This window comes from Miniopterus schreibersii, assembly GCF_964146895.1.
Source record: "Miniopterus schreibersii genome assembly, chromosome: 19".
Lineage (NCBI taxonomy): Eukaryota > Metazoa > Chordata > Mammalia > Chiroptera > Miniopteridae > Miniopterus > Miniopterus schreibersii.
Window position 1 is genome coordinate 13669895 of NC_138119.1, and position 23343 is coordinate 13693237.

At 38.1% G+C, this 23343-nt stretch overlaps 1 protein-coding gene and 1 pseudogene across 6 annotated transcripts in view; both read right to left on the minus strand.

Annotated features, from left to right (window-relative positions):
* ASH1L (ASH1 like histone lysine methyltransferase) overlaps positions 1 to 23343 on the minus strand; it is a 109314-nt gene that overhangs the window by 9302 nt on the left and 76669 nt on the right. For all 5 annotated transcript variants that reach the window (XM_081122251.1, XM_081122247.1, XM_081122248.1 and 2 more), the window contains 14 exons: positions 17487 to 17560; positions 14976 to 15021; positions 14750 to 14858; positions 10968 to 11174; positions 10702 to 10848; positions 9244 to 9352; positions 8687 to 8851; positions 8435 to 8529; positions 5957 to 6114; positions 4490 to 4642; positions 2850 to 2904; positions 2633 to 2765; positions 995 to 1243; positions 82 to 168 (listed from right to left, as the gene is read on the minus strand). In XM_081122251.1, coding sequence (XP_080978377.1) covers positions 82 to 168; positions 995 to 1243; positions 2633 to 2765; positions 2850 to 2904; positions 4490 to 4642; positions 5957 to 6114; positions 8435 to 8529; positions 8687 to 8851; positions 9244 to 9352; positions 10702 to 10848; positions 10968 to 11174; positions 14750 to 14858; positions 14976 to 15021; positions 17487 to 17560 — 1787 coding nt within the window. The remainder of the gene's footprint in view (positions 1 to 81; positions 169 to 994; positions 1244 to 2632; positions 2766 to 2849; positions 2905 to 4489; positions 4643 to 5956; positions 6115 to 8434; positions 8530 to 8686; positions 8852 to 9243; positions 9353 to 10701; positions 10849 to 10967; positions 11175 to 14749; positions 14859 to 14975; positions 15022 to 17486; positions 17561 to 23343) is intronic.
* Positions 13434 to 13938, minus strand: LOC308549301 (ATP synthase F(0) complex subunit C2, mitochondrial pseudogene; annotated as a pseudogene). The gene has a single exon. The product of its transcript is annotated as an ATP synthase F(0) complex subunit C2, mitochondrial pseudogene (transcript).

Sequence of the window (23343 nt, forward strand, 5' to 3'; positions counted from 1 at the left end):
GTACATCAGAGGCAGGGCAGGTAAGATATCATGTACTAATCTCCTACTTCAAGATCAGAGTGTTAGAAGAGTGCAGCTTACTCTGTCCACGGGCCTTGGGTCACACTGCTCACACAGGTAGTGCTCCACATCTGAGTTCACTCCCATGCAGTCACAGTGCTGCCACACCTGTAGGGAAAAAAGTGCAGGGGGGAACAAGGGGTGCCTTAGACTTACTGAGAGAAGTCCTGGGGCATAGAAGTAAAAAAATTAGCAACAGGAGAGGATAAAGTAAAACAGGAATGAACTAAGGGATAAGTGGGTGTGTAAAAAATGAGAGATGATAAAATAGGGGGAAAAAAGAATAAGGACTTGTCTGAACACAAGTATACAGACTGGTTCACAATATAGAGATCTGGGCAAATAAAATGGGAAGATGGAGAAAGAATGGGAGAATGAATGACTATAATACCAACTACTATTTACTATATAACATACATCAATGATTCGGTTATTGTGAAAGGCTTTACAGTTACAAAATGTTTTTACTTTATCTAATTATATTCACCCAACAATCCTATCTATGTGTTACTAGCTCCATTTTCCACATAAGATAACAAGTTCAGTCAATGGGGATACTAAAGTCCAAATCCAGGCCTTGACTCCTTCGTCGGGGAGCTCTAAACCACACTCCATCTGTATCAATGCTATACAGAGGGTAGTACCTCTAATGTTTTTCAAGGTAAAGTACTATCCTAAATACATCATTTTTCTTGATCTAGATTATCTAAGACATGTGCAGTGGGAAGTGGGCAGAAAGAACGGGAGGTAGGAAAAGAAGGGAAGGGTAAAATGAAAGAGACGGATATAAAAAAGCAGAAAGGCTATACAGTGAACGATGAGGGATAACAGAAACCAAGGCAAAGTTCAAATTCATAAAAAGCCCTCGAGCCAAGCCAGAAGAGGTCGCTATGCTCCTCAGGACTTGGGGTCTGCTTCACCTCCTGACCCTCACCATGCACTTGTCACACTGGATCATGAGGCCTTCATCCTTGTAGAGGCCACAGATACAGCGGATAACATCATCATCCTTCTCGTGCCCGCTCTCCTTCTCAGAGACTGAGGTCTCACTGCTGTCTGCCTCACTTGCGGTCTCTCCCACAATCTCATCAATTTGGGCTGATGCCTCATGCCGGGCGTTATAATAGGCCTTTCGCAGGCGGCAGACATCTCTTCCAATTGGGGATTTACGCCCGTAGTACTTCTAAAGAAAGCAGAAGAAAGAAATCATGTTGGTCTTCTCAATATGGTTTAGGAATATACCTGAAGAGGGAGCAGGATGTTTTTTATCCACCCAGTTTGGTTAACAGACTTTCAATACCATCAAATATAGTGCCAGGCATTTGAAAACAGCTTAAACTGAGCTAAAATGTATTGACATCAGAATGTGCATGGTAATTTTTCCATTTGCTCTATTGCTCTTTCAACTCCTTCCACAGGTCTTACTGTCCACTTGATAAAATAAAGTGACCATGAAATATGAATTCAAGTCACAAGAATAATGTGGAGAAGCTCTTCATTTACCTTTCTCTTGCAGATATTAGGGACAAAGCTACAAGCTTTAACTATATATGAAAGCTGGGTTTCAGTAAAAAGCATGTGATCATTAAGGACTGCTTTACTTTTTCTCCCACTGGTTTGTCTTCTCTCATTCCTTGTCTTCCACCTCAATTCTTCATCAAGTAGCCTCTTTTCTCCTTCAAGCACCTCTCCAAGGTGTTTCAAAATCACTGAATAATTTCCTCTCTTCTGTGCATCTTACAATATTCCATCCTCTTCTTTAAATAAGTGCAAAACCACCTTCTCTCTAATAAGCTTCACCTATTCTTTCTTTTTTCTTATTGCTGACAGTATTACAGACACCCCCCATTCCCCCCTTTGACCCCTCCACCCAGCCTCCGAAGCTTCACCTATTCAAAAACCGATTCATACAATACCCCTCAGTTCTACTCCTAAGATATATTTATAACTATTTACCTAAAATACTTCTGTGTATTTCACATAAACTTATCGTCTCAAGGAAAAAACTGCGGATATGATTTAAATGTAGTAAAATGTATTATGTACATATAAAGGTGTAATACTTAAGTTAGGTTTTTACAAAAACTTTTTTGGAAGTATGATTTAACTTTCCATTTCAATCATATCAATGTCTTTATTATACAAGATTCTATAATATTTAGTACAATGTAATCTTTATGCTAAGGGTACTAAAAAAATATCACTGCCTTTCTTAACCAGAAATACGAAGGTTGCCCGGCCGGGCGTGGCTCAGCGGTTGAGCATCAACCTAGGATCCAGGAGAGCGAGGTTCGATTCCCCGTCAGGGCACATGCTCAGGCTGTAGGCTCGATCCCCAGTCAGGGGAGTGCAGGAGGCAGCTGGTCAATGACCATTTCTCATCATTGATGTTCCTCTCTCTCCCTCTCTCTCTCCCTTCCTCTCTCTGAAATCAATAAAAATATATTAAAAAAGTAAAAAGAAAAAAAGAAATATGAAGGTTCACAGAAGAGGGTAAAAATATTAAAACTCCTAGAACAGTTCTCTTCAGAACAAACTTCTTAAATGTGTGTTTGAAGTCGGTGAGAAATACCTCAGCATTCCGAAAGACCTTGAGCATGTCAGCATCAAAAGCTTCCACTGTTTTGTAATAACCAATAAGGATCTGCTTCTCTATGGTAGAAAGATCTAGGGGATCAGAGATCTTCTCATAATAATCAGCATTCCTGGAACATAAAGTCAGGGCGTCAATCTGGTACACTTAGTACTTAAAAAAAAAATTCAGATGATTCCTGCTTAAATGAACTTACTTTTTCTTTGGGGGGAGATTCAAAAGTGGTGCTGCCAGTGCCTGTCGGGAAGAGTCTGCAAAAGAATACATGGTTTAGAAGGACTAAATGATACAAGGAACACAAGTATTAACTCTGAAATGAAAAAGTGGAATCCTCAAAATTAAAAGTTAGAAAAAAAAAAGTAAGTGTTTTTTTGAGGCCTGACTATGACAAATGCAAGAATTTTTTAGAAATGTGGGTAAAAGCAGGGATCAGAATATACTTTCAGAACTACCTGAAATATAAAATATGTAGTATATATGCTTGAAATGTAACACAGTTAGACGGGTAATGAGAACTTTCTATGAAGAATGAGAGATGGGAACTTATTTAGGTAGCTAGGCAAATTTCAGCTCAACAAGTAATATTACAGCAAAGATCATTTCATCCAAAAATGTTTTCCAGTTCTCGCTAATATTACTCTGCTGGTTTGGATTCAATTAAATTTCAGATGAGTAATTTAGTATTGTAAATATTTTTCTGGAATCCTTTAGCACATATAGTTACTTTGTATTATAAAAATAGAATTTATGCTGTGGGGCTGCTTCTCACTTGCTACCTTATTTCCTTTCTAGCAACTTACTATATATAGAAAAAAGCCTATTGTTTCATACCCAGAATGTAGTGGACATGTAGACATACGTACTGCAGTTTAACATTAGACCAGACGGGGACTGGTTGAAAATGATAGTTGTGACTTTTTGGAATGAAGGGTATAGGTGCCACAAAACTTTACATTGTAGGACAGGTTGGTCCCCGCTTCCTTCTCTATTACCTTAGGTTAAAAAAACTGTAAAAAGCTACTAAAATACAAAGAAAAATACAGAAAGAAAAGAGAAAAAAAGTTCCTCAGAATTTAAGGAAGAGAAAACCAGCCAAAACTGACAGCAAAAAGCTGCAATTATTTGTTAAAATCTTTTAAATATCTCCAAATTTCCTGGTCATAAAAAGTCGTGTACATTACCAAACTACCTACCCCGAATTAAAACCTCTCTCCTTCCCCACCCTCACCCCTAACACACATCCAAAAGATGTGTCTTGAAAGTAGGGTAAAGGTATTTGCATGAAAACACTTTTGAAGTAATTTTTTTGCAACTTTGGGTCCTTTTCCCGAATGTAGGGCCTGTGATCCTTCCAAAATATATGCAAAATTATGTACATGCATTTTTCTAGGGAAAGAGTATACAGCTTTTATAAGATTCTTACAAATATGTGTCAATCAAAAAAGGTTAAGAACCACTGATGTCATACGTTCATAACACTTTTTTCTTAAATTGCTATTTCACTGCTTCATTCAGGAAAATTATATCCAAGTCAGAGACCTGCTTCTTTCTATCCCATAGTTTAAAAATGTGATTTCTAAGTACAGTATTTAACTATGGTAAATCTAATAAATAAATAATCAATATAAATATCTAGGGATTTAAAAACAACAATTCCCAAAGACTATACTCAGTTCTAAAATTCTATACTCTGACAAAAGGAAGAGCTAAATATACCTCCTAAATTCCTAATCCTAAACTGTCACTGGTTCTTGGTCTTGGATGTCGCAAGTGAGGGTAAGTGATAGGAGTTTTTTAAAAAGCTAGGAGAAATGAATTTGGGGAAGATATGGTCACCTTTATAAGAGATGATACCATCACAGATCTCTTTGAAGATCTGGGCTAGGCGGGCTGCTCGAGCCACTTCAATGTTTTCCTCTGCAGCTGCCAACCGTCTAGTTCGAACAGATCGGGCTGTTTGCAGGGCGGAGAACTGGGTCATGAAGACGTCTGGAAGGAAAAAGTGAAAATTAGTTTCAGGAAAAGAGTAGCTCTATTTCTTCCCCAATGGATTCCTGCTCTTTGCTCAAATTTTTTTTAAAAAAATACATCTTTATTGATTTCAAAGAAAGGGAGAGGGAGAGAGAGAGAAATATCAATGATGAGAGAGTCATTGATTGGCTGCCTCCTGCGTGCCCAGAACTGGGTATGGAGCCTGAAACCTGCGCATGTGCCCTGACCGGGAGTCAAACACTCACCTCCTGGTTCATAGGTTGATGTTCAACCACTAAGCCATGTCAGCTGGGCATAGGGAACTTATTTTAGTGGCGAAATGCTATGTAGTGTAGTAGTTGCAAGCCTAGGCTTCAAAATGAGTCTGTCTGTGTTTTTACTGTGGCTTCCCTACTTATGACCTGTATGATCTTGGGCAAGTTACTTAAACTTTCTGTGTTCAGCTTCTTAACTGTAAAATGGGAATAGGGGTAGTATTTCCCTCATGAGGTAATTGTGCAGATTAAATAAGATAATCTTTATAATGTGTTTAGCTCAATGCTGACCTATAATAAAGCTTTAGGAAATAACGACGTTAATACCAGAAGATTTGAACTAACTGAATTGTAAATTCAGAGAATTTATGCCAATCAAATCACTAAGAGGACAGAAGAGTTTGGGCAAATTTCCAAGCCTATCTAGTCTCTGCTCAGCATATTCCCTCATGTACAATGCAGAACGCCTGTACTTTTTGAAGGAAAGAAAATAATAAGAGTACGAGCCTTTGAACTCTTTCTTTTCAGTTGGAAAGGGCATTTTGACATGCCAGTTTCTCTGCTTTGAATGTGTTCTGGGTAACAAACCTGCATTGGGAGCGGTTACGTTACTCACTCATGAAGGTCAGAAAAAGGAAATCGGATGGCCTGTGGGTATAACGCTGATCTAAGTGTGGGGGGCAAAAAGTCTTCAAATTAACACTGGTATCACTTTCCTTTGCATTTGTTATCACTATTTATCGTCTGCAAGGCATTTCCCAGGCAGGAAAGAGGACAGAGGACCCACTACCTTCCTCACGTCTAGTGACTTTCAGGCTGTAGATGATGTTTGGGAGGTTGGTGGGAGGGGGTTTCTTCCTATGCTCCCAAGTAGAAACAAGGAAGTTGGAGAGATGGGAGGGATAGGTTATTGCTGATGGGTGTTTCTATGCTTGGATCTTTACTTTTTAAAAACAGAGTAAAAGGAATCTTTAAATAGATTGCTTGTTTAAAAGTAACTAATATAATCACTTTGAGATAACCTTTTGGAATTAGTAGAAACTTTCCCAGTCCTTACCAGACTTGATGTTCCCATCATCTCGGCAGATGCCATTCCAGCGGGTATATAATGATGCCGAGTGAATATTATCACTGGTGTGCTTTACTTCTTCCTGTTTCTGCCGAATCTTCTCCCAGTTTCGGACTAAGAACACATGATGCTTTAATACAAAGTTCCTGCAAGGAAGGAAAAAAGTAGTTCCTTTATTCATGAATTCAATAAGCATTTATTACATGTCTATTCTACGTAAGCCACTGTTAAGATGTTATAAAAAGCCTGGCTGGAGTGGCTCAGCAGTTGAGTATCCACCTGTGATCCAGGAGATTGCAGTTCGATTCCCAGTCAGGGCACATGCCCGGGTTGTGGGCTCGATCCCCAGTAGGGGGCATGCAGGAGGAAGCCGATAAATGACTCTCATCATTGATTTTCTATCTCTCTCTCTCCCTCCCTTTCCCTTCCTCTCTTTGATATCAATAAAGACATTATTTAAAAAAACACAACAAAAGATGTTATAAATGAATACTTATCAGTAAATTCAGCAGTTATAAAAAGAATATATATGGGGAAACACTCAGTTTTGCATCATGATTTTTTTTCACATAACATAAAACATTTCCCTATATTATTTACAAATATCTGGCAAATATAACCTAAAAGCTACAAAAATTTTGGCAACTGAAGCAATATGTTTCAAAGGCAGAACTTCTGAAGTATTTCTACAAATTCTAGAGGAAGTTGTCCAGATGAAGTACAAGCTTAGAATTAGGTATGACAAGGAGAAATGAACTGGCAGATAAAGGCAAAGATATTTAGGATGGATATGCACTGGGCAAATGATATTAGGAGCAGTGCTTCCACACGGACCTCTAAATTTAAATGAGTTACGTTTATCTTGATTAACCCTACACACAACTTTGATGATTCCATAATTTGATTTTCATCCTAGCACACATATAAAGAGATGTGACCTAGAATAAATCTCAAACTATGGGCCTCAGTAAATGAAGATTAGACTAATTTTATAGTTCCTGACTTTGGCTGCACATTGAAGTCACTTGGGGAGCTTTATAAACTATTGATGCCTGGGTTCCACCTCTGAAAATTCTGGTTTAAGTGGTACTGGGCACCAAGAGTTTTTTTTTTTTTTAATTGATTTTAGAGAGGGAGGAAGGGGAAGAGAGAGAGACACACACACACACACATATTGATGTGAGAGAGAGACATATCAATTGGACGCTTCTGAAAGCACCCGACCCGGCATAGAACCTGCAACCCAGGTATGTGCCATTGACCTTCCGGTGCACACGATGATGCTCCTACTAACTGAGCCACACTGGCCAAGGCCATCAGAAGTTTTTAAAAGTTCCCTAGGCTAATATGCAGCTAACGTACAGAGCCACTGGTTTAGATCATCTCTGTTTCACTGAAGTTTAAAATTTCTATGATAAAGTGAAATAGAATAAAAGAGGCTGAAATTATAGTAAAGTTATAAATAAGGATAAACTTTTTAAGATACTGAAGTGTGTAGTCAGGGGAAATATAGAATATTTTGAAAAATATGACATATTTACTTTGCTCACCTCTGACATGAACAAATGTGAATACAAGGAAGAGCAAAAATGACCACTAAAGATCCATTTTTTTTTAAATTTAAAAAAGATTTACTTTTAAATATATCTTTATTGATTTCAGAGAGAGGAAGGGAGAGAGACAGACAGAAACATCAATGACAAGAGTCACTGATCAGCTGCCCCCCTGATGGGGATTGAGCCCGCAACCTGGGCATGTGCCCTGACCTGGAGTTGAACCGTGATCTCCTGAATCCTGGGTCGAAGTTCAACCGCTGAACCACGTTTGGCTGGGCCTAAAGATCCTTTTTATTGATGTTAATATATCAACAAAGCATGGATTCCTCTGGCAGATTGATGAAGCCCATATAACCCTTCTCTGAACAATGTTTTAAAGGTATTTTTAAATTAAAAATATATATTATATTTAAGTACTTTTAATACATAGTGTTAAGAGGAAACTAAATATGCTGAAATACAGTTTTCAGAATATTTAAACATTGATTTTTAACACATGACAAAATCTAGCTGTAGGTTTAACAACCATAGTAATTCTGAAGTAGAGATGAACATGAGTGATATCTTGAGATATCTGTAACACCCACATACATAATATGAAAATGTAAAGACTGCTGACCAAATCCAAGGGAGCTGGAAATACTATACAAACACACACACACACACACACACACACACACATTTTGTTTTCTTTTTGCCTACAGTCACATTTAAAAGTCATACTAAATTTCAGTTAGTAATTAGGGAAAATAAAGACACAATTTTCTCCCCATCCAAGTACACAGATCCCTTGAATACTCATTTAAAGACATTCCACACAAAAGAAATGGCTCAACTATAAAGATGTTCAATAAGCTGAGAAGCAAATCACGTAATTTAGAGAGCTCAGGTAAGAAAATCTGCTTTTTACCTCTCTCGATTGGACATGGGCTTCATTTGTAACTGGGGAGCCAATCTTGTCGGAGTGTTGATATTTTCACTGGGTTCCTCAGAGAGATGGCCTCTCTGAAAAAAATGGATCAGAATGCAGGAAAAAAGATCACTCAGAAGTAACCTCAAAGAATATTAAAACCACTCTAAAGATACCACCTTTTGTATTTCCCTTATTTCGGTAATCACCTCTGAGCAACTATTTGAAGAAAGCCAGGAGATCATTACTCACCCTTTTTTTCAGCTTGTGCTTAGACTTCCTCTTTTCTTTTGACCGTCCAGACTTTTTATGTGTGGTCATAGGCTGGCTGCTTTTGCTGCTGGTGAGTCCATTCATACGTTGACTCTTGCCACCGATGATTCCTCGACATTTTTCAAAGCCACACTTACACAGTTGCTTTGAAAGGAAAGAGAATGATGCTTTTAGCCTGCCATTTCATTTATAAGTTCAAATAGGATGCCAGAGCATCTGGACACCCAACAATAAGTTTGAATCAAGAAATTTTCATACAGAGGAAAACAACTAACTGAGAATAAAATAAATGTAAGTGGGTTTCCACTATAGTTGAAAGGAAAGATTAAATGTTGCAAAAACTTCACCAGAATAGTTAAAAACTGATTGGAGACCAAAAGTGATTGGTTCTTTCAGAACTTTCTACAGAGTTCTGAAAGAGTAACATAGACTCATGTATTCGCAATGGCTACAACTCAGCAATGTTTACTGAAGGCCTATGCTATACAGAGCATTGTAATAAAGTTCAACCTCCCTCTTGGATTTACTATTCTTACCTGTTTTTCAACATTAAAGGAATGAAAGTTGTAATCGTAAGTGAGTTCTGTACCAGCTGGCATATCTTTAAGAGCATATAGTCCAATCCGGTATACTCCATTAACAGACCTATAGAGAAAGGAAAAAAGTTAAAGGTAGAGATACTCCTTCTTTTCTTATTGTTAATCCTCACCTGAAGATATTTTTTCCACTGATTTTTAGAGAGAATGGGAGGGAGGGAGGGATGGGGGGAGAGCAAGCGAGAGAGAGAGAGAGAGCGAGGGAGGGAGGAACATGGATGTGAGAGACACACATCAATTGGTTGCCTCCCACACCAGGACTGGGGACTGAGCCTGCAACTGAAGTAAGTGCCCTTGGCAGAAATTGAACCCAGGACCCTTTAGTCTGAGGGCCAATGCTCTAACCACTAAGCAAACCAGGTAGGCCTGTTTTTTGTTTGCTTTTTTACTGTTGCCTATCTCTGTGTCAAAGATCAGCCTGAGGTATAAACTCAGTGTCTTGTTATGTCTTTTTTGAAACTCTCCTTAGATATGTGCAGTTTGCATTTCAAATGTCTTAGTTTTTATGTCTGGCTCCCAAAACAGAAAAAGTAAAAAATGAAAGGAAGGAGAGAGGGCACTGGCCCTTTAAATTTCCTGGAAGTCACTTCAGCTGAGGGAGAGAGGTTTGCATCAGTGCTGGGAGGTGCAACAATGGTTGCATGCCTCTTTTGCACTTGTGATCAGAAGTAGCAATCAACAATCAGAGCACACATCCCCACTATTTGGAGGACAGTATCCTTTTCACCCACTCAAGCTTCTGCAAGCTGTGTGCAAGCTGTTCCAGGAACGCTTGTACAGCTGCCTGCCATATGGCTGGGGGTGGAGGATGGGTAGCTGCTATTGTTCTAAGAGCTCAAATTGCGATTTACCATCTAAGCCTTTCCCTCGAAGATGCAAGCCTTCAACATACTCCAGAATTCCAAAATCATTATATCAAATAGATTCTGCTAGTACAATTGTCTAAGGGAAGATAGATTTCGGGTGCTTCATACTCCACCATCTTCCCAGAATTCTCTCCTATCCTACTCTCTTTAATGTTTTTTAGATGTAATTCTTCCTTCTCAATTGGATTCTAATCTTTCACTTGTTTTTATACCTCATGGTGACAAATCCAGTGGGCATATGCTTAATGAACTGATATGAGATGACCCATGTAACACAGTACCTAGGACACAGTAAGCAGTAAATAAATACCATATATTATATGTATATTTGTAGAAAATTTTCTGGGAGGTGGTAGTTAGGATGAAGTGAAATAGCAGAAGCTTACTCTCAGCCTGGAGGACCTGGTATAACAGGGAAATGCCTGAGCTGCTTTCTGCAAGCTGACTGACACTGTGGAAAGATCAGTCTCTGGATACGCTCAATGCCTTCTACTCTGTGGGATTCCTGGTTTCACCTTCCCTGCTTCCTTACCATTTCTGCATTTCACAGTTTGGGTCACAGCTGTGGTTGATGAATCGAGCCTCATTTCCCATGCGATAACTATCAATCACCATCCCACTATCCAGATTCAGACAATAGTGGTCACTGTGATTATGATACTGCTCAATCATCCTGTTCCTGAAGAGGAGAAAGATGATTGAAAGTCACTTAATGGTTAAACCGAAAGTAAATTTCAAATCTTTCATTTTCCATTCTAATCTGATACCTTTAGCATTTTACTGAGTATCAATAATTACCTGAACTCCTGTTCACTGACAACCTCTCCTAGGTATTCAATGATGAACTGCCCAGCTTTTAGGGGTTCTTTGGTTCTGATTCCCCAACCTTTTTCCTCAGCTCGAAATCGTTCTAGACATTGCACCCACTCATGCCTCTGTATCCTCTGGTTACAGCACTGCTCACCACAGGGGCAAGTATTGGGGGAACACTCAGCAAAGATCATTCTAGAAAGAAAAAATTGTATGTCAATTAACATTATATATGCCTTCATAAACGCATTTTATGTTTTATAGTAATTCTTAAAATGAATACACCAAATTATTTTAACAAGGTTAGATTGGCTAACAAGTTTAACAAGGTAGTAATATATAACTTCCAAAATTAATAACACTTAAAATTTCCAAATCAAGTTGCAAACACTGAATGCTCCTGGTAAATTATTAAGCTAATTGTCCACTTAGTGTCCTGGGTAAAAGTTATCTTATTTAGTTCTGAGCTATGAATAAATGAACTGGAACCCACACAAAATTTACCACCATAACCATTTTTAATTGTAAAGGTGAGTATATCCACATTATTGTTTTTTTAAAATAGGAATTCATATTTCATTAGTGCAAATGACATTTCCATATTGGAAATAACATTTGCAGTCCATATAACTAGCTAAACCTAAAATTTGGAGTGAACAAGTAAACATTTTTGAACACAGTAGATGCAAGTTGTCATGCATATGTCCTCTCACTGCTTTCTTTTTTAAATTTCTAGATCTTTAATAGAAGCCATTTAGTGTTGTTTTATAGCTTGGAATTCCAGTACAGTTATTTAGCATGAACAAGGGAGGACCAAGAATATAATAGTAAATCAAAATATCATATTACGGTTATAATCATAACTTGCAAATCTTGTACCGAGAGTATTTACCACTTTACAATTTAAAGCACTTTCAGAGCCATTTGATTATTCCTCAGAAAAATATTACCCTCATCTACAGGGCAAACAGTACAGTGCCAAACCACACAAATGAGCAGTAAGCAGAGAAAGTACCCACTGGGTTACTCTTCAGCTTAAGGCAATCAATGTAACTTGTGAAAAAGACACTGCCTACTGGTCAAATTTACCACCTTTGTTCTTTCTTTTGCTGACTTCTTTGCTGCAAGAATACTGCTGAACACTTCTCCCGAGAACGCCCCTTTTGTGGGCTCTCTCGATCTTTTATGATAATGGATTTCCCACCTCTCTTGCAATAACAATTTCTGCCTTTCTACTTATACAGGAAGCCTTTTTCCCTGGGTGCCTTCCATGACACATTCCTTGTTCATCTTTTCTTTAGAAGGCTCATTTATTTTTGTGGTTTCAATGATAACCCCCTGTTCATAATACCCTACACCTCTATTTTCATCATATTTCATAACATACACAACAATACAGTTTAGGTGGACAAAATAACTAAAATATAAATATAATAGTGTTGAGAGGAAAGATCCTTTAATTTAAAAAAATTTTTACTGAAGAACAATCATTCAGAGGTTGCTAAAAATTTGTGGTTTCTAGAGTTGGAAAGCACTGATATTTCATTTGTTTTGATAAATAACCAAGATAAGCCCTTTAATTTTATAAAAAGTAAAACATTTCTATACATTGTGCTCAGAAAAAAAACCCCCTGTAAATTTACCAAAATCTGAAAGTAGATGCTACAAACTAAGATGTGAAGACTTTGAAATTTACAGTGATGTAGATAAGGTACAATTTTATAATTGGCATGCTGAAGCAAGAGGTAGGTACTAAAACAGATTTCCCCCAGCCATGAGAACAGTTCGACTAGAGACCAGGAAAGCAGTTGCCTTTGCCCAGGAAAACTACATAAACAGAAAGTATTGATGTGAATTTCATTCGTTCTTTTTTGCTATAAATTTGCTTATGTTACTAAAACCAACAAACTTTATTTTCATCCCTTTGCCTCTATTAGACATTTCCATTTTGAAATCTCATTGTTTTAAACTCAATGGTCCAAAATGAAAATCATAATTTTTTTCTCCAAACTAGTCAGATTCCATACTTTCTCTCTTATTTTAATATTATTATTTTAATAGCATTGCCATTTCTTGCTGGTATCATTGAGTCAGTTCCCATGTGTATCTGCTCTATGCTAACAGTTTATTAACCTACATTCCCTACCAAATATACCATGCCCTTCTTATCTCTCACTGCCACCATCCTACTTTACTCCTCCATTATGGCTACCATATACTGAGATCTAGGAAGGTTTCTAGAACTGTGCTTTATACTTTATGAACACTGACTCATACAATCCACACAAACTCCCCATAAAAAGGCATTTTTTTTTCTTATTAATACAGTATTTGTCTTCCTTCTGTCAAACCCTAAGCCAACCACTTTCCCCAGGCTGCCTGGGGAGGTACAGGAAAAGGGACACAGAGGGCAGACAAAACACAGGAAAACGAACTATGGGAGGTGGAGACAGCTCCTTCACATGGCGAAGAGGATGAGAAAGGCCACCATCAGGCAAAAGAGCCCCATGGCCTCTGAGAGGGAAAAGCCCAGAATGGCACAGAAGAGCTGTTGCGTCAGAGAAGGGTTCCTGGCATAACCAATGATGAGGCTCCCACAGTCCCAACTTCAGCCCCAGAGCCTGCCACCCCTATTGTGGCAGCCCCAGCCCCAATGAACTTCGCTGCTGTGTTGATGTCCCTTGAAATGGTGCTGGTTTGGATGCTGTGGCTAGAAATAAGCGAGGTCAGGGGACGAGAGGCTGCCAATCTGCTGAGGCTCTCATCTGTCAGTGTCTCTGGTCGTTTCAGCACCAGAGAGTGACAGGCTCAGCTGAGAGGTGCTCCTGACCAAGGAGGAGGTGGAGACAAACTTGGTGCGGGCGTACACTTTCAGGGGGTGAGAGGAGCTGCTCCCAGGGCAGGGCAAAGAAGGTATTATTTTTATTAGAGGGGTTAAATAACTTTCCTCAGGTCTCATAAATAACAAGAGGGTTTAAACCTGGGTATGTATGACTCTAAATCTCATTCTTTTTGTTACTGCATTCATCCCACGTATGAGCTTAATGTTTCTGTGGCCCCAAAATACACAGTTCAAGCCCTACCCCCAATGTGATGGTATTTGGAAACAGTGCCTTTGGGAGGAAAACAGGTTTATATTAGGTTATAAGGGTAGGTACCTCATGATGGGATTAGCGCCCTTGTCAGAAGGCACTAGTTGTACATGAGCATACACTGAGGAAAGGCCATGCAAGCACGCAGGGAGAAGGCAGCAGTCTATAAGCCAGGAAGTAGCCAGACACTGAATCTATTGGCATCTTGACCCTGGACTTCATAGCCTCCTAAACTGTGGGAAGTAAATTTCTGTTTGTTTTTTTTGTTTTGTTTTGTTGTTTTTTTTAAATAGATCTTTATCGATTTCAGACAGAGGAAGGGAGAGGGAGAGAGAGACAGAAACATCAATGATGAGAGAGTCATTGATCGAGCCCGAAACCCGGGCATGTGCCCTGACCAGGAATCGAACCCCGATCGCCTGGATCCTAGGTGGATGCTCAACCGCTGAGCCACGCCCAGCCGGGCAGTAAATTTCTGTTCTTTAAGCTACCCAGTCTATGGTATTTTGTTATAACAGCCACAGCCAACTAAACTTCCAGTTAATTATGTCTTATATATCTTTGTGCAACTCCTTGAGGAAAAATCAAAGAGCATATTTAACTTTTCCCTCCAAATGAAGTAAGTATCAAAAAGGTCTTAAAGCCTATGCTTTTAGAGCAATCTGTTTAGTACAGTACCTATTGAGGCAGTCATCCACACAGCCCTTCCTGGTGTCATCATCCGGTTTCTTACAGTTACAGGTGGTAGCCTCGTAACCAGAAAGGGGTTTGACATCAACGTAGACATCTTGAAAAAAGACAGTAAATAATAGTTTGTGAACCTACAGGATAATTTTTTTAAGTGGCAAACTAAGAAGAACATTGATGATATAGAGACAGAAAAAACAGCTCCCAAGTTACTCACTTGAACGGATTTTCTTATATAGTGGGACATCTGGCTTTTTGTATAGCTAGAAAGAAAAAAAATCTTGATATAACATTTAACTTCAAATGCCAGACAGCAGCATTAATCACTAAAAATACAGGAAATTATCCATGTGCTCTGCCCATATGGAAATATTTACAAGATTTTTGGGCTAGATACATTTGAGGGAAACTCTTGGTGTGATCACTTTTTACCCCAAAACAGATGATGACTTACTAGATCAATGTGAGAGAACTAGGTTCAACAGAATATAAATATAAAATGGTTTAAAGAAAGTGCATTTTGAATCCCTCCCTCCCTCCCTCCCTCCCTCCCTCCCTCCCTCCCTCCCTCCCTCCCTCCCTCCCTCCCTCCCTCCCTCCCTCCCTCCCTCCCTCCCTCCCTTTCTTTCAAAATATGTCTTTATTGATTTCAAATCGAGGAAGTGAGGGGGGAGAGAGAGGATAGAAACATCAATGATGAGAGAGTCATTGACTGGCTGCCTCCTGCATGCCCCCCACTAGGAATCGAGCCCGCAACTGGGGCATGGGAATTGACCTGGAATTGAACCACGATCTCCTGAAACATAGGTCGATGCTCAACTGCTGAACCATGCCGGCCAGGCTTTTTGTTAATGCTTACCTGAGGACGTTTTTCCCACTGATTTTTTTTAGTGAGAGTAGAAGGGATGAGGAGGGGGAGAGGGAGAGAGAGAGGCAGACAGACAGACAGACATCAATTGGTTGCCTCCCGCATGCACCCTGACAGGGGCTGAGGACTGAACCTGCAACCCAGGTACATGCTCTTCACTGGGAATCGAATCCATGACCCTTCAGTACACTGACTGACACTCTAACCACTGAATGACACCGGCCAAGGCTGAACAATGTTTCTCTGGCATGCTGTTGGATAGGCTTAAATGAAAACCACACACTGTAGATGAAAGCAATTCATTTGGATAAACGAAGAATCTATTGGACTCTATGAAAAAAGAGGAAAACTTGCCTAGGGACTGTTTATATGATCTGGATAAGAATCTGAAATTAAAAAAAATGAGTACCCTGGCCTTTCAGGGTGGGTAGTGTAGGAAAACATATTTCACATCTTAATTAAGGCCATTATTTAGTGAATAAAAAGGATAGGGCAAGCAGGAAAATGGAGCTCTCACACTGTAATCAAGAATGCATCAGAGTCCTGGCTGGTTTGGCTCGGTGGTTAGAGGGTCAGCCCATGCACTGAAGGGTCTCGAGTTCAATTCCGGTCAAGAGCACGTACCTCAGTTGCAGGCTTGATCCCTGGTCCTGGTCGAGGCACGTACTGGAGGCAATCAATAGATGTTTCTCTCTCTCTCCCCATTCAACTCTCTCTGAAAAGCAATGGAAAAAAATATCCTCTGGTGAGGATTAAAAAAAAGAATGCATCAAAAACCCAACAACAATGTATTAGTATAGAGGCAGTCAGCTGGCTGCTTTACCATAGAGGACAGTACAAAAAATAGCAACTTGGTCTAAGAATCCCACTATCATTTTTCAGTGGGTATAATATCAAAGCACTGACTTTCCTTCAATGTTATAAACTCTCTGCGACAAACATCTAACATACTGATCCTCTCAGAATTCAAGGAAGGCCAACAGAAAAGAGAATGCAGAGGGAAATGTCCATTGCTTTTGGCTTTCCAAAATTAAAGTTTGGTGGAGTTTTGGCAAAACTCAAGAGCTTATTCGTATGACTATTTTTATTACCCAATGGTTGTTCTCAGTATGGAGTCTGGGGCCTATGGCTTAATACAAAAATTATTGGGGACTGCTCTGGCTGGGTAGCTCAGTTGGTTAGAGCATCATCCCAATACACCAAGGTTGCAGATTTGATCCCTAGCCAGGGCGCATATAAGTATCAACCAATGAATGCATAAATAAGTGGAACAACAAATCGACGTTTCTCTCTTTCTCAAATCAATCAATAAAAAAAATTATTGAGGGAAATTTTTCAATTAGGGAAGCAAGAGAGAAAAATAGCACTTCCTATTTTTAGTTCCTAATATATTTGAAGATCTTTTAAAAGTACAAGAGTGTTGAACATTTTCAGTTTCCTTTGGTAGAAGCATTTCTTTTGTATGTGAAAAATAAATTCCAAACTGATGGGAAGGAGACAACAAAAATAAAGCCCGAAACTCTTAGTGCTGCTGCCAGTACATCTAAATTCTCTGGAGACTTGCATCAAACAGGATTCTTATAGAACAGAATCTATGCTACCAAAATAAAAGTCCAGAATAATAACAGAAGGTCGCCCAGGAAAGTAGGAATTTACTGTTATTTTGAATTATGAGTAAAGGCAAATAGGTCACATTAAATATGGATGCAAATTCATTTTTTTAGTCTCTCACCTTCACGGGGACACTTTATATTTCCTAAAATGAGAGCATAACAAGGAGGCAGAGAAAAAGACTTGCATGCCCTCCCTGCCACGCCTTACCACTTCAGAATGAAACCCAGTAAGATAGGCTCATTGTACCTGATTATGTTTCCACTGCCAAAGGATGTCATAAGGAAGCTGGAAGTCAATTCTCTTTTGCCTTAGATACTTTCCTGAAACAACAACAAAAAAATATTATCAATTTCAACATCTATTCATACAAAGGGCCAAATAACCATAAGATCTAATATGCACTGACTAGAAAAACAAAAATCTAATTTTTAACTTTATGGATTTTTCCATCACTGATTTTTAGTTTTATCTACTTTTTTCACCATGTAGTATAGGCTAAAGACATATTTTAACAGTAGTCTATATAAAACAACTAACATAGCAAGTTTACTACCAAAAATAAACAAGACATTATGAAGCAAACAAAATACTAAGAATTGCTTGATTATTAAAATTACTAACTAGAGCACCTGGCACCTATTCTCCTTCATTATTTTATTTTATTTTTATTTTTAAAATATATCTTTATTGGATCCTAGGTCAACACTCAACCACTGAGCCACGCCCAGTCGGGCCTCCTTCATTATTATGCATAATGTAAAGCTGATTATAAAAGGGGGAAGTATAAGAGTTTTTAAAAATAGGATTCCCTGGCCCTGGCTAGTTTGGCTCAGTGGTTAGAGTGTCAGCCCATGGACAGAAGGGTCTTGGGTTCAATTCCTGGTCAAGGGCATGTACTTCACTCAGTTGCAGGTTTGATCCCTGGCTTAGGTCCGGGTGTATGTGGGAGGCAACCAATCTATGTCTCTCTCTCACATAGATTTTTTTCTCTCTCTGTCTCTCCCCTTTCTCCCTCCCTCTCACTCTTTCTGAAAATCAATGGGAAAATATACCCTCAAGTGAGGATTAAATAAACAAAAATAGGATTCCTTGAATTTAAATAACTCAATAATGTTTACATGGGAATTCATGATTAACTTTTTTAAAAATTAAAATACTACTACTTTTTAAAGCCAATTTCAAAGCCCCCTTTCTACCTTAAAGAGGCTTCCTCAATTTCCTTACTCTATATGACCCTTCTGTGTGTTTAAGGAATATTGTTCAATATTTTATTGCTCAATTGAGAGAATAGATGTAAATGATTACATATAATACATGTTTATGGTTTAAAAGCAATTTCTCAAAAATATAACAAACCAATAGAGAAAATTTAAAAATCACATCTATCATTCACTTGTACCAAATCAATTTCCTATACTGATAGAGAAAAACCCATGGAACAGTAACAACTATTCAAAGTTAAAAATATATATAATGTTTAAGTTTAATAGTCAGTTAAAATCATAAGTTTAAGTATTTTAAAAAGTGTGATAAGAGTACTTTGCTGTGTTTCAATAAAGATGTTTTGCAATATCTTTCTATATCTTAATGAAGTAGTTGAGAGTTACACTAAAATTTTGTTGTTTTCTAACCTTAACCTCTGAGATTTCTTGATCTAAATAACTAAATGCAAACTTTCAATAGCACAAAATATCAATAGTCCTTACAGTTCAGCATATATTTACACATGTTTAAATAAGGGCCATACCAAATTACTTTAGTAAAATTACTACACAATATTGTCTGTGCTACTTTGCATTCAGTCTGAGAGTGTGAAAGAAGAAAATGATGTACAATATACCAACTTCAAGGGCATGTAATGTCATGATGGAAACTTAGCTTTAAATATTAAAATTGCCATATTTATAAAATCACATTTTGTTGATCAATTTATTCCATTTAGATACCTGAGTATTTCTTATTTGAAATTTGTAGCTCTAAAAAAATTCTCAAATCTGACCAAGCTGAAGTCAATATGCTTACTTATAAAATAAGTAGGAAAGGCTGGGGATAGGATGATAGGACTAGATAATCCCACTAGATATTTTGTGAGATCCCCTCCAACCTTCATATTTATAACTCTTTGAAAAAGAAAATAAGAATGCACAAATCCACAAATTAAAATAATAATAAAACAGTTCACTGGAAACAAAAACAGAAAATGCAAAACAGTAAACATGAGCCAAATATTTGAATCTGTTATGCCAACTGTAGGGAAGTCAATTTTTGTTATTGTTTTTGTTTTGCTAATCCTCACCTGAGGAGATCTTTTCCATTGATTTTTAGAGAGAGTGGAAGGGAGAGGGGAGAGAGAAAGAAACATCAGTGTGAGAAACATAGCGATTGGTTGCCTCCTGCACGTGCCCCAACAGGGGCTAGGAATTGAACCTTCAGTGGCAGGTTTGTGCCCTTGACCAGGAATGGAAACTGGGACCCTTTGGTGTGTGTGCCAACTCTCTAACCACGGAGCCATGGCTGCCAGAGCTAGGGAAGCCAATCTGAAGAAGGTAGTTTTTGTTGCTGTTGAGGAGCAGCTGAATGTTTCAGAATGACCCAATCAACGAATAAGGAAGCCACAGCCTTCATGAATTCCTCCTACTCACTTTAGCTTGCCCCTAGAGACTACTTGCGATGGTTAAGTTTCTATGTCAACTTGACTGGGCAACAAAATTGATGTTTGTCTCTCTTCCTTCCTCTCTCTAAAAAAAATTAACTTTTTAAAAAATGTGTCATTTTGTGACTGTCTTCTTTCACACAAAATAATGTATTTATGGTTCACCCATGTTGTTGCAAAGTCTCAGTACTTCTTGCTCCTGCCAAATAACATTCCATTGTATGGATATAACACATTTTGTTTATCCTTTCATCTACTGATAGAAATTTGGGTTGCTTCCACCTTTTGGCTGTTATGAATATTGCTGCAATGAGCATTTATGTATAAGCTTATGTGTGGACATATGTTTTCAATTCTCTGGGGTATATATCTAACAGCAGAATTGCTGGGTCATATGATAACTCTATGTTTAACATTTTGAGGACCTTCCAAAATGTTTTCCAAATAGATTTACCCACTTCACATTCTCACCAGCAGTGTATGAGGGTACCAATTTCTTCACGTCCTTGTCAGTCCTTTAATTAAAGCTATCTAGTGGGTGTGAAGTGGAATCTCATTACAGTTTTGATTTCCATTTCCCTACTGACTAATGATCCTGAGCATCTTTTCATGTGCTTATTGGCCATTTGTGTATTCAAATAGTTTACCCTTTCAAAGTTATCTTTTTATTAGTGAGCTACAAGAGTTCTTTATATGTATGGGTTTTTATATATAAGTCTCTTACTTGCTATATGATTTGCAAATGTTTCTCCCATTCTGTGGGTGATTGTTTCAGTTTCTTGATGGTGTTCTCTGAAGCATGAAAAGCTTTAAATATTGATAAAGTCCAATTTGTCTCTTTTTTCTTTTGTTGCACATCATTGAAATTACTAAGAAATTACTGCCTAATCCAAGGTCAAAGATTTACTCCTACATTTTCTTCTAAGAGTTTTATAGTTTTAGCTCTTGTATTTAGGTTGATGATCTACTTTGAGTTAATTTTTTTATATGGTGTGATGCAGGAGCCCAACTTCATCCTTTTGTATGAGTATATCCAATTATCACAGAACCATCTGTTGAAAAGATCATGTTTTCCTCATTGAACCGTTGTGGCACTCTGTCAAAAATCAGTTGATCATAAATTTAAGAGTATAACATTTTGATAAATAAGTGTATGTATATCATAAAAGTAAAATTTTATTTAAAAAATATTTTTCTAGCCCTGGCCAGGTGGCTCATTTGGTTGGAGCATCGACCCGTACACCAAAAGGTTGTGAGGGTTCCATTCCTGGTCAGGGCACATACCTAGGTTACAGGTTCAATCCCTGGCCGGGTGTATATGGGAGGCAACCAATATATGTTTCTTTCTTTCTAAAAATAAAATCAATAAAAACATATCCTCAGGTGAGGATTAAAATGTATTTCTCTAATGAGATAAAGAAACCTGATTTCATTAAACATTTAAAAATAAATATTATTTTCCATTTATTGAATCTGACTCCATCAATGGTAAGATGCATTTAATTTTGTTTATATATCTATTTTATTCATATAACTAATATGGCAAAGATAGAGATAAACCCAGGTCTGGCTGACTCAGTCATGCTCTTTGTTTAGATGATATTGGAAGTGACCTGTTTAAAACAACAGAATATCTACCCTCCCTATCCTACCATAAAGGATTATTTGAAAAACAAAATAGCACTGGTCCAGAAAAAAAATTCCATCCTGCAACAGTCTGATTTAAAGTCCTGATCCCAGGTTGAGGCACATATAGGAGGCAACCAATCGCTCTTGCTTTCATATCTATGTTTCTCTCGCTTCCTTTCTCTCTCTCTAAAATCAGTAAAAACATATCCTCAGGTAAGGATTTTAAAAAAAGATAAAGTTCTATATCACAAGAGAAAAGAGCCACTATTTGGATATGTTTTTCTATTATTTATTCACTTTGTAAACCACTGAGTACAAATTAGTTTTAGTAGAGCTAAAGTGGGGACACAAAGATAAAATCTTTCTTTAAACTAAGGCATTTCCACTCTGGACCTCTTAACCACTATTCATGCCAGAGGCAGGAAGGAAATACTGGTCTACCCATTATTCTCCTTTTTTTCCTTGGAATTAACCGATTCATTCATCTCCGTGAATAGTTAGAGCTTCATCTAAGCTCTAAGCTAATTTCCCAAACAAGACAAAACCAGTAAGACCAAAATGGCTGTTTTCCTTTAAACAGGACTTGTAAATTACTTCCTATTTTCAAAGCCTATTTATCATTAGCAGGTTCTAGGAAAAAGCTAAATCTGCTAAGAATCGGCTTCCACTTCTATGGAATCACTAATAAAAACAAAAGGTCTTTCAAGAGAACGTTGGCATTATGCCTAGAGAATATGGAACCTAACTCTTATCTTCATTAAGCAAGCACTAGCATAGTTACCCAGCTGAGAATTAAGCCTTGTGACTATGTTGTAGTTATACCATTCACCAGCCACTCAATACACAATAACTCATCTTTATTGCAAAACTTGTTTAAACCTGCTGCTTTAAATACCTTCCTGGTGCTGGGCCCTCTAGGAAGAAAAAGGGGATTCAATAATCATAACCCAAAGAACCCCATAGTCAAAAGGGGCAAGAGAGTCACAGCTGAAGAGAGCATTATAATGTATAGGATCAACATCTGCTACACAAATAAGCTGTTCCTGAGGAAAAACTGTCTTCTACATTTTGCAATTTATCCTAATTTCTCCTTCTTTTCTTTCATTTATACAACAAACAACTGTTAAACTTCTCTTAAGTATTAGGCACTGAGAAATCAAAGGAGAGTAAGAAAGACAAATGATCCTGTACTGCTGGAACTTATTACATAATAAGGGAGTCAGATAACAAAAAGAACGAGCAAATACAGTAATTATAGATATGAAAAGAAAAACAGGGTCCTGTGATGCAGAACAAAGGTTAGAACTTTTTAGTGGGACAATCATGAAAACAATTTTAATTATTTATTATTATTTTTTAAAGATTTTTAAAACTGATTTTTGGAGAGAGAGGAAGGGAGGAGAGAGAGAAAGCAGCATCCATGTGAAAGCAAGACATTGATCAGCTGCCTCCTGCATGCCTCCTACTAGGGACAGAGCCTGAAACCTGGGCATGTGCCCTGACTGGGAATCGAAGCCGAAACCTGTTGTTGCACTGGATGATGCCCAACCGAGCCACACTGGCCAGGGCCATGAAAGTTATTTTATTTTAATTAATTAATTAATTATAAACATATCTTTATTGATTTCAGAGAGAGGAAAGGAGGGGGAGAGAGAGAGATAGAAACATCAATGATGAGAGTCATTGATCGGCTGCCTAGCCCGCAACCCGGGCATGTGCCCTGACCGGGAATCGAACCCCAATCTCCTGGATCCTAGGTCGATGCTCAACCGCTGAGCCACGCCCGGCCGGGCCATGAAAGTAATTTTAAAGAAAATAATA